This window comes from Dicentrarchus labrax, unplaced genomic scaffold (genome assembly GCF_905237075.1).
Source record: "Dicentrarchus labrax unplaced genomic scaffold, dlabrax2021, whole genome shotgun sequence".
Taxonomy (NCBI): Eukaryota; Metazoa; Chordata; class Actinopteri; family Moronidae; genus Dicentrarchus; species Dicentrarchus labrax.
The window spans coordinates 28,917,052-28,928,876 of record NW_026136721.1 but is presented as its reverse complement, the minus strand read 5'-3'; the positions used below and the strand labels follow the sequence as shown (position 1 = coordinate 28,928,876).

Here is an 11,825-nt window from a genome sequence, read left to right as displayed (position 1 = left end):
AATAGTCATGCTTTACATATTAAATTCAATAATATATAATTGCTGTCCTTTGAAATTGGTTAACTGACAACTGAAATCAGATTATAACCCGACATTAAAAATATATTTTTCATAAATACTTTAGACATGATTTTATTTTTTATACAACTTAGTAATGGTTGGTCATAGTGCACAAGATAGATAGATAGATAGATAGATAGATAGATAGATATTTTATTTATCCCGAGGGAAATAGTATCCAGTAGCATACAAAACATACATTACATACATTAAAATAAAATTGACATGACGAGGTGGGAGATAAGAGTGTCCTTCAATTTAATAGAAAATGATTTAAATTAATTCCGTCATAATTAAATAAATAAATAATTATATAAATATAAAATAAAAATGGCCCGCACTTCAGTTACAGTACGTTCAACGTCACCTGTCCTCAGCGGAACTAACGTTGGCTCGTCCAGCGGCCCAACGGACGCTTTTATTCGTTGCACAACCTGTAGCAACGTAGTCGTTCTACATCCATGAAAGTAGATAGCAAAAGCTAACAGTAGCGAGCCGACACCGCCTCATCCACCGCGACATGCACATCATTAACAGCTAAAAAGTCTTGCACGGTAAGCGGTAAACACGACCAGTGTCTTATTGTCACCGAAAAGTTAAAAACACCGGACCCAGAAAACCGAGAGCAGCTCAGTTTAAATAAATAATTGTTAGCATCCATGACGTGTCCGGGCTGTTTGACAGTTTCCTGTTGCCTAGCTAGCAGCGAGCTTAGTGACGGACACTGTTTTAAGTAGCTTTGATGTTTGGAATTGGCTTCTTGTTCCTGGAAGTAACCTCACAAATACCCCAGGCTGTGTTTACTTGACACTCGTCTGTCATCCTGGCGCTGGTGGGTTAAGATGATCGAGCTGTCTGTTGTCGATGTTTTTGCGTACAGTGCGATGATGTTAGTTAAAGGTTAGCTCAACAGACGAGTTGTAGGAGTCACGTCGGGACTCGTCCTCTTGTTGTTGCGTTGTGAGTTAGTTAATGTGCAGAGTCTAACGTTAAAGCTGTCATAGCGACGTTATGGAGAAGCTCTGCGCTTAAATCCGAGGTTTTATTTTTTTTTTTTTTTCAGGGTCTTCGCTGGCTCTTAACGTTACCCAGCTGTCGTTCATTGATTGTAACGTTAAAATAAAATGTGGACGAGTCAGCAGTCGTTCATTTAACTGCGTAACGTAAAGGCAACAGCCAACAACAAGGAGGTTAGTATTTAGCTGTGTGTCGGGTTTTCAATTTAAAAGTGAATGTTCACAAAAAGCTCGGTGTTTACTGGATGGTTTAGTATATAGTTGTAGTATATATTTATATATATATATCAGTATTTGTTGATATTAACATTTTTCTTTCAATTTCAAGAACCGGAAACAAACACAACATTATGCCTTTTTATATGGTAAATTTATGTCATAGCACAAAATGACAAAAATATATATTTATATTGACATTAACAAGCCAATTTACTCAGTGCAACCATGAGACCAGTGAAATATCAGTGTCAGTCTTGATTAGGTTGTTTCCCCCCCACAGGCTCTAACTTCACCCAGTGAAACCACAGGCTGTAGTGATGTCGGAGCCTAAGCCCCCGACTCCGACCCCCGGAGACACATACAAGGGTTGGCTCTTCAAATGGACTAACTACATCAAAGGTTACCAGAGACGCTGGTTTGTTCTGAGCAATGGGCTGCTGTCTTACTATAGGTAACTTACATTTATATGGAAGTCAAGGTGGTACCTAAGGGAGGGGGCATGGCAGACAAAGGGGTGATGCTAAATTTGATTATGTGTGTCGAAGGATTGATGTAGGCAGTAACTTAGTAGTTTAGATTTTTGCTTTGAAAAGGATATTTAATTAGAAGTACATTTAAATTAGTACTAAAATAGCACTCTGTATTCACCGTTTTAAGAAAATATACAGTTGCTTTACCCCAAAAAATATTTCTTACATCACAAAACAGTTCATTGTGTTTGTCTCCAGGACCCAGGCAGAGATGGGTCATACATGCCGAGGCACCATCAACTTGGCCACAGCTAATATCGCTGTGGAGGACTCGTGCAATTTTGTAATTTCCAACGGAGGGGCGCAGACCTACCACTTGAAGGCCAACTCAGAAGTAGAGCGCCAGCGGTGGATCACTGCCCTGGAGCTCGCCAAGGCGAAGGCTGTCCGCATGCAGGCCGAATCTGGTGAGAGGAAAAACAAATTAGTTGGAGAATGCAAGAATAAGTTTCTGTGTAAGGCGTTTTGTCATATTATCTCCTTTGTTCTCTCACTCAGATGACTCGGGTGACGATTGCCCTGCGGTGCCCCCCACCTCAGGACAGGGTGGAGGCTGCCGTAACTCAGAAGTCCAGTCCACACTACGCACACTAAACAGCAAGGTGGAGGACCTCACCACCTGCAACGATCTCATTGTCAAGCATGGGTCTGCCCTCCAAAGGTATCGGTTTTCAGACTGAGTGGTTTTATTTCATCAGGAAAAAGATATATTATCCAAAGAAAATAAGGGGTAATTTATTTATTTTCTTTGCCTGTTTATTTGTTCCTTCTTCAATGAATTCCTTTATTCCGCACACAGGTCTTTGTCAGAGCTGGAGGGGATTCGTGTCGGAGGGGAAATGGGGGAAAAGATCAGACAAGTGACAGAGAGAGCCACGCTGTTCAGAATCACCTCTAATGCCATGATCAATGTAAGACACCCAATTAATTAATTGCTGAGGAAGGCACATTGTTGTTCACTGTTTTGCTGAATGTTGCTCTTGTTTTGGCATATTTCCCAAGGCATGTAGAGACTTCCTCTCCCTGGCCCAGAGCCACAGTAAGCGCTGGCAGAAGGCCTTACAGGTTGAAAGAGACCAGAGGATACGACTGGAGGAGACTCTGGAGCAGCTCGCCAAGCAGCACAACCATTTGGAAAGAGCTTTCAGAGGAGCCACAGTTCTCCCCCCATCATTCAGCAACCCTGCCTTAGGTAACAAAGGTAAGGCTTCCCATCACTTCCTGAACTTCTCTCTCAGGACCCTTGAGCTTACTCAAAGCATGGCTGCACCAATCAGAACTGTCTTTCTTCACATTAGGCGGTGTGCCAGGAAAAGGTGATGCCAGTGACGAGGATGATGACAATGAGTTCTTTGATGCTATGGAAGACCCAGCAGAGTTTATCACTGTCCCTGCTGACCCCAAGTATCACAGGTTATTAACCTTTTCTAAAAAAAATATCAGTGATTTTATTTTTAATCTCAATCTTTTTTTTTTGTTGGTTTTTTGTTGTTGTTTTCTCTCCTTTTCTACTGTTTTGTTTTAGTGTTATGCTTTCTTGTTTGTCTGTCCACTAGGAGATCTGGCAGCAACGTTAGTGGGATCAGCAACGAGACTGGAATGGATGATCAGTCGGTAAATGTGAGTTAACTTTGTTTTTGCAAGCAAGATTTGTATTGACTTGTCTTCTCGTCTGCTTGACACCACAGTCACCTGACCCTTACGGCCGTTTTCCTTCTTTTCTTTCAGTTTGATGAACTGTCTTTGGCATCCAATCCAGAGTCTCCACAGTCTCTTGAGCTGGAGCCAGTTCGACAAAGACGGACTCGTATCCCTGACAAGCCCAACTATTACCTCAATCTGTGGAGCATCATGAAGAATTGTATTGGAAAGGAGCTCTCAAAAATACCAATGCCTGTAAGAAACCTTCACTCTTGTTGGTATCCAAGTGGCTTTTTCCATGTGAGAGTAATCAGAGGTAATTGGACTTCTTCTTTTTTGTGTCTTTGTAGGTGAATTTCAATGAACCCCTGTCAATGCTGCAACGTCTATCTGAAGACCTGGAGTACTACGAACTGCTGGATAAGGCTGCTAAATGTCAGAGCTCCCTAGAGCAGATGTGTTACGTGGCCGCTTTCACTGTCTCTTCCTACTCCACCACTGTCCACCGTACAGGAAAACCTTTCAATCCTCTGCTGGGAGAAACCTTTGAGCTTGATCGGCTAAAAGAGTGTGGCTACCGCTCCCTCTGTGAACAGGTATGTGGAATACACACTGGGAAATGTTTACAATTGAAACCAGCTGTGTAAAGGAAGCATAACAACACGTAACAAGGGACTTTTGCAGATTGTAGTCGTTTCTGTTCAGACTGAAATTTCGTGTGACATTTATGTTTGACCTAATTGCAGTTCTAAAAATAAACACGCTTAAAGTGTGTTAATGCTGACGTGTATTTGACTTTGCTATCTTCTCTCTCTCTTCTCTTCACTCACCTCTTCTCAGGTGAGTCACCACCCACCTGCTGCAGCTCACCATGCCATCTCTGAAAAGGGCTGGACCCTCAGACAAGAAATTACCTTGGCCAGCAAGTTTAGAGGAAAATATCTCTCTATCATGCCTTTGGGTGAGTGTGTTCAGACCAAATATCAAATTTCTTGTTGCTGTGGTTGATAAATACACGCACAGCAATGTTAATTGTGCACGCAATAAACACATTCACTTTCTAAAAGATACATTTACTGTAAAATAAATTAAACTTAATTTGAACTGTTATTTATGGGCTGTGGCCAAATTAATATAGTCAGTTTGCCGGAAACTGCATCTTTTGTGACTGTAAGCAAGTGCTGTCCTGTATTGTCAAGAAAAACTCCTGGAAAATGTCTTGGAAAGGTCCTGGAAAACAATTTGTTGAAATGAGTGGGAACCCTGATACCATAGCAGTGGAATAAGAATTTATCAGTACCAGCTCTGATATTATTCCCCCTCTATCCCCAGGTTCTATCCAGTGTTTATTTGAAAAGAGCAACAATCACTACTCTTGGAAGAAAGTGACCACAACAGTACACAACATCATTGTTGGAAAATTATGGATTGACCAGGTAAATTTAAAGCTGCCAAAACCTCCACACCACTACTAACTACCCAGGGATAAATAAATGACATATATGTTGTTCAAGAATGTGTCACTTATCTTTCTACTAGGTTTATCCTCTAAGTCTTGAACAGCAAAACATTTAGTCACCTTCCTTTGTTTTCTTCCAGTCAGGGGAGATAGATGTGGTGAACCACAAGACAGGAGATCGCTGCCATCTCAAGTTTGCGCCCTACAGTTACTTCTCCAGAGATGTACCAAGAAAGGTGGGTCTTTTTTTTCCTATTTTTCTTTACAGGAAGATGTATAGTACAAAGTCAGACGATACGGTCGTATAAAAATCTGTAGATTTAAGAATCTGTGAATCTGACATGTGAAAGCTGTTGTGTTTAATTGCATTGGATTGTACAACTGTACCTAATAAGGAGGCCACTAAGGGTGTAAGTTGAATGTGCTCTAAGCTGTGTTTGTCTCTCAGGTGACAGGAGTAGTAACAGATAAGGATGGGAAGGCTCATTACGTGCTATCTGGAACCTGGGATGAGAAGATGGAGTTTTCGAGGGTAATGCAGAGCAGTAAAGGCGAGAATGGCACTGAAGGCAAACAGAGGACTGTCTATCAGACCCTCAAAGCCAAAGAAATCTGGAAAAAGAACCCTTTACCGTAAGTTTCTGTTTTAAAGGTCGTATAGAAAAGTACTTTTACGCAAATGGAGCTGTAGTGTTAGGGAAGTGTCTACACCTTGTTAATTGTTTTAGCTTTGATCCTTTACGGTGATGACTTTTTACAGAGAGGGAGCAGAGAACATGTACTACTTCTCCTCTCTGGCCTTGACGCTCAACGAACCTGAAGAAGGAGTGGCACCTACTGACAGTCGAAAACGCCCTGACCAGCGGTTAATGGAGGACGGCCGCTGGGATGAGGCTAACGCAGAGAAACAGAGGCTGGAAGAGAAACAGCGCACCACCCGTCGAGAGAGGGAGAGGGAGGCTGTTAAAGCAGTCAGCCCACCTGAGGAAGGTAAAAAAGAAAGAAGAACATTAGGTTTATTAGAGTTAACCTATATGTCTCGTGTTTCCGTCAAATGTCTTTTTTTCTGTCCATTCATCTTTTTGTCCACTTTGTCTGTCTTGGAATCCCTTGTCTGCTTGTTTCTGTCTCATCCCTAAGCTGTCACTGAGGATTCAATCAATGATTCACCCTTGAAAAGCAAGTACTCTTCTCCTAGTCTTTTCCAACCTTTGATCTATACCATAAATTAACTCTAATACAAAAACACATGTACAATATGTTTGTGTGTGTAAAAGGAAGGTGCTAAATGTCTTCTATTCTCGCCATCTTGCAAACACTTCATTCACCTTTTTACCATCCCCTCATCCATTTCTGTCCCGTTTAGCTGATGCAGTGGAGACTGGCACAGAAGCAAATGAGGTTTCTGATGAAAGCAAGTATCACTTCACAGCTTTATATAATATGTAAACTTTTAAAAGTGCTTTGTGTAGCATTTTAACAGAGTAGCGAGGAAGAAATTACCCGTATACTGTATATCCATGGGAAGTCGATAGATGTGTTTCTCAATAGTGACTTCACTGTTACTTAAACAAGTACTGATCTTTATGGAGAAATAAAACACAGAGCTACACGTGACAGATTGATGGAGGTCATAAATTGCTCAATTATCATTAAGTATAATTCACCAGCACTGAGATTCGTAGTTTATATTAGCCTGTACTATCGCCACCAAGTCACATAACGTTTAAAATCACCTGGTAGTTTATGTTGCTTTACAGCACAAATGGGAATTGGACTGTTTATTGCAGACAATAATGAACTTAGGGAGCAGAGATCTTCTTTATGATGGGAAGTGATGCTCTGGATGAGATAGAAGTCAAAAATTGTCTCCTCTATTACTTATTGTTTACAGTTAGTATATTTCCTCACCTTATTTTTGACATGCCTATTTTGCTTAAAATGCTACACACAGCACTTTTAAAATAAACATAAACGATAAATTTGTGTGGATTTTGGATGCTGTTTGAGTTGTGGATTCACATCTTTTTTTGTGCTGGTGTTCAGCTGACACAGAGGACTCTCCCCCTCATACACCTGTTGCATGCAAGTAGCTCCTTACATTTTCGTCTTCAGATCATACCCAATCTTTTATGTTTTTAACTCTCAAGAGATTCATCCTTAATTCTTCTATTTTCAGCCCCTTATGGACCATCGCCAAACCCTTATCTAAGCAAGTATTCTGATCATGACATACAGTGCAATTATTTTATTAAATTGTAGTTTAATTTAATGTAGACTGAGAACCCCTCCACTCATCTTCCATCATTTCCTCTTTACATCCTTTGCAATTTGTTCTCTTAGTGGAAGGCAAGGAAGGTCCTTATGGAGCTCAAGTCAAAAGCAAGTAACATCAGTGTTGCTCTCCCTTGTCCCCCGTTTTATTTATTTATTTATTCATTTTATTTAGATTTGTCTGTGTAGACTTTAGGGAACCTTATAGAAGACTCTAGCTGACTGTAGCTGACTGTAGAATGGCACAAACCTAGTATTGAATGTTTTAGAGTAGCATTTTGTCTGTCATTGATTCAATTGAGTCCCAGAGAAGAATGTTGGGGCATTAGTTGTTGTTTTTTATGGGGGGGTGGCTTTTGCGACAGCTTGAGATAGACAGGAAAGGGGGAGAGAAAGAGGGGATGATAAGCAGCAAACAGCCACATGTTGGAGTTGGGCTCATGCCCACTGCAGCAAGAACCCATCCCCGGCAAACAGGGTGCCGGCTCCACTAGGCGAGCCACAGGGCGCCCCGGGGCTTTAGTTTTGAGCCTGATTCCCTCCACATGTCACATGGCACATGGGGAGTCTATAATTCCCCTCCATTGTTTTGTTTTTGCTTTGAATAAGGTGCATCTGAAGTCGAAGCGATCGGAAACATTAAATTATCTGTATTTCAACCATCTGAGAGCATATCTAATCTTAATTGAAGCACGATGTGTTGTCATGGCTCAGTGGCTTCTTAACCCTCACCTCAGGTCCCTCTAAAGGTTCTCCTCGGTAAAAGATTTTCTTTCTTTTCCTTTTAGGCGCCCATCAAGACAACTACCAAGCCCTGTGGTTCGAGAAGTTGGACGACTCCGCGTCCGGAGAGACCTTGCACGTCTACAAGGGCGGTTACTGGGAGGCGAAGGAACAGGGCTCCTGGGACATGTGCGCTGACATCTTCTGATCCCGGCCGAGTCAACTTGTTTTTCCTTTTTGTGGTGTAAAAATGAGAAGATGCTAAGAGGTGACCTACCTTACATCAGATAAAGTGGGGAAGCCTAACATCAACCTTTCTTAAATGTCCTCAGCTTCAACTGATCACCCCACTCCACTCCCCCTTCCCAGCAGTGATTGGCTCAGGATTAAGGGCATCTGGACTTCATCCTCAACATAGATACAATGCACATTGTAGCATTGTTGTGACATTGCTGCTGATTAGTGTTCAGAATTCCCTCTCACTGCCTCTTGGGCTTAATCTTGGTCCACTTGTTTGTTCTTGGGTTCCTTGGTAAAGCCTTTGATTTGCATTTGGCAACAGGTTATTCTGGTAATGTCATTATGCAGTCTCTTTAAAAGCACTATTGTGAAAGGCGTAGTTTATCCTGGTGACATCTTACAATATTCAAGGTTTGTTTGGATAGAGTGAGCTCTTACCTAACATGTAATTTATTTGTTTGTTTTTTGTGCATTCCTGATAATGATTATTTAGCGATGAGTTTATTGGAGCGTCCCCAGCACAGCAACACTGGAAGTCAAAGTTTAATTATACCCAATGTTTTAGTAGTTCACACAGTAAATATTCACTATACCGGTTTCAGACCACATTAAATGCATAAATGTATGAGCTTCAGTGGTTCTGATAAAAAAAAAACAGTTTTCTTCATACTGTTTCTTCAGAAAATAATTAATGGCATATTTGAACAATTATTTTTCGAATTTATCTGGTATAAAATGTAAGTTTGCCTTTGAATTTATTGTGATTTGCGGTGCTACTTTATTCCCTGAAGTGAAAGAAGTCCGGAGTTATACTATATCCACAAATTAGCCTTTTTTTTTATTTTTTACACTCGTCTGCTCCCTTTCAAAATCTATTTATGATTGTTTTTCCCCCTAATATTCCCCAAATCCCCCTATAAAATACATGATAGTGGTGAAGAGACAGAAAGTAGTTCATTGTGATTATGCACTCCTCACACATATATACAAGTCTGGTTTTGTCATCTTAAGAATCCCTAATTGTGGATCTTAAATGGCTGCATCCTTTGTTTCTTTTCTTAAAACGTTTCACTATATAATAATGACATTACATGTTTTTTCTATCTTTTTTATTAATGAAGAATAATTACATTTCTGTGTGTAGCACATTTATTTTAATAGAATATGTGTTCTTTATTTAATATAATAACATTGAATATAAAAAATACCAATGGCACTATTGCCAGCAATGTGGGGAAAACATTCAGAAGAATTTTAGTTTTTTCATGTTTTGTTTTGTTTTTTCCTTCAGCACAAAAGGTAATTTACACTTAATCCACATTTTGCAGTTAGTAAATTACATGTACACAAACCTATGAAAAATCTGTTATGTTTTGTGAGACACTGCGGCCCCCCGAAAAACACAACGTTCACTGGACATATAGGGTGAGTGGCGCTTGCATTTAAAAGATTTGTGAAGGGGGCGGCTCAGAATAAACTGCGTGTACGTAAGTTGCTCTTTGAAGAATGTAGCTGTTGATCGTTGAAAGTGTTGAGTAAGATGAAATCATCTTGTGTGTAAGATTGACTCTAATCCTTACGTTTAAGATTGAATATGTTATTAAGTCTATTTTGATTCTCCAACCGAGTGCACACATTTCAGACTTGTATTTTCATACATAAAGTTTGTGCTCTTACTAATACTTGGATCTACCAAGTATTCAGTTCTACTTTCAAAGTAAGTGTCGAGGCCGACATTGAGCTGCTGAGATTAATTTGCTCAGTTGGCACTGAGCTGTGTGCTTATTTCTACTGGCTTGATGATTTAGTGAAGGAAAACGTGAGGCAAGTGTTTTTGTCCTCCATAGTTTACTTCAAACGTATTGATCATAGCTTTAATCTTGATTTAGGTTATTTTAGTCTGTGTGTTGCGAGTGTAGATTATTAACAAACAGCAATAAGAGTGCCTCAGTGCATATACATGTGGCACAAAATGAAATGTATGAAGCGAGAACTAAACCTGCAAAAACTGAATTCTGTCATTGTATTTGTCTCTTTTGTTATTCGTCATATGAGTGGAAGGACTGCGGTGTGGTGGATGAAAATCTAAAGTTCATTTTATATTCAAGTGTACTTAAAATGAGAACACTGAAAATGAAGATCACAAAACATAATGTTGCAAATATTTCTGTGTAAATATATTAAATAGTAAAGTAATTGTGGTATTAACTGGTTATATTGATAGAGAATCTAATGGTGGTGATGCACTTTTCCTTTTTTTTTCCCCATCTCACAACTGGATGTATTTCATTGTCTCAGCTGAGTGTACTATGTTACCACGAGTCACTCTACTGGCTCGGATAGCTTTATTTAAATTATATGAAGTTCTGAACAATTCCCTACTATTGCTACATACATCGTGTGTGTGTGTGTGTGTGTGTGTGAGGAATGTACAGCTAGATGCCACACTACATCTCTATAATGACAGAATGAGTTCACAGGTTTGTCTGCCCTGTCTTTTTCAACATATATAATTATAATGTTGATTTTCAGCCACTGCTCTCTCTATTTACATAGCCCCATTATTCCATTCAACCTTTTTCACTCCTTTCATTGTTTCCAGCTATGATTTTTGCCCTGCACTTTGGACACTGTCACTATACATAATGCCACAAGATCCCACAATTCGTACAAATTGACTGGTGTCCTTGCACTCATGCAAAGTACATCCATTATCTTTCATGCCCTTTGTGGTTTGACTTACAAATGGTCAACTTTTGATGTTGGCTACTGGAGAGTTTGTCATTTTGTGAGTTTTCCTATGTCCAGTAATTGCAAAGATATTTCCATTTGTTGAAATATACATATGTATTGACTCACGGCTCTGAGCATATTTTCCACCTTTTCTGTCCTTTCGGTGCAGTTTTTTTTTTTTTAGCTGGATTGTGTTAGGGGTTGACAATATTAAAGTTTGAATGGAGATGAAGTGCATATGTTTGTTGTTTTTGATTTTTTTCAGAAGAAAAATGTGAAAAAATTGCTTATACTAGTTATATTAAGGATATAAATACTGTTAACCACATTAATTAACAAAACACTTTAGCGATACTCACCCGGGTGCCACATAAATAAGACATTAAAGCAACAACCAACTGTAAAATTCAATGAGTTCAAATATATATATATATATATAAACTCAAATATTAATTTAATTTTAAAGTCCTACTGTACTGTGTGTGCTGATAAATATTTGTACTGATGTCTAGGTAGAAATGTACTACAGCATCTGTGTGGTGTCATTTATTGAGGCTATACTATGAGACTACTACTACTACATTCGCATTGCTAATTACAAGTAAACCAGCAGCCTTGACCTGAAGCATTTCAATAGAATTCAGCCATTATTAATTTATTATATACATCTGTGCTTTTCCTACTGTGACCTATAAAAAGGTATTTTGATGGGACCACAGTTATGTATTAAGATTATGTCTTCTTTTACTGTAAGTTGTCACCATCCGTTTTGGAAGTATTCAGATCCTTTACATAAGTAAAATCAGCAATACCACCATGTAAAAATACCATATTACAAGTAAAATAGAGAATACTATTAGAAAAATGTACTCAAGTTAAAAAGTAAAATGGTAAACTTAACAGAGTATTATACTGTATTAATAGATCATT

General features: G+C 39.3%; 1 protein-coding gene across 19 annotated transcripts; it reads left to right on the top strand.

The window, feature by feature from the left end:
* The first annotated feature begins 499 nt into the window (after nucleotides 1-499).
* Nucleotides 500-11,132, top strand: LOC127355408 (oxysterol-binding protein 1). 19 transcript variants are annotated; one of them, XM_051386233.1, is made up of 22 exons: nucleotides 511-614; nucleotides 1,405-1,441; nucleotides 1,576-1,746; nucleotides 2,024-2,232; nucleotides 2,324-2,486; nucleotides 2,625-2,736; nucleotides 2,828-3,026; nucleotides 3,124-3,238; nucleotides 3,382-3,445; nucleotides 3,554-3,721; nucleotides 3,817-4,062; nucleotides 4,307-4,427; nucleotides 4,799-4,902; nucleotides 5,066-5,161; nucleotides 5,374-5,558; nucleotides 5,686-5,915; nucleotides 6,066-6,104; nucleotides 6,292-6,339; nucleotides 6,972-7,010; nucleotides 7,105-7,137; nucleotides 7,269-7,307; nucleotides 7,988-11,132. In XM_051386233.1, the coding sequence occupies exons 3-22, from the start codon at nucleotides 1,613-1,615 to the stop codon at nucleotides 8,128-8,130; spliced, it is 2,487 nt and encodes an 828-aa protein (XP_051242193.1). In that variant the 5' UTR covers nucleotides 511-614; nucleotides 1,405-1,441; nucleotides 1,576-1,612; the 3' UTR covers nucleotides 8,131-11,132. The 19 variants fall into 19 exon arrangements, with proteins under 19 accessions (XP_051242197.1, XP_051242195.1, XP_051242196.1 ...); XM_051386234.1 differs by lacking the exon at nucleotides 511-614 and adding an exon at nucleotides 741-892; XM_051386237.1 differs by lacking the exon at nucleotides 1,405-1,441 and having other exon boundaries at nucleotides 500-614; nucleotides 3,385-3,439.
* The last annotated feature ends 693 nt before the right edge of the window (nucleotides 11,133-11,825 follow it).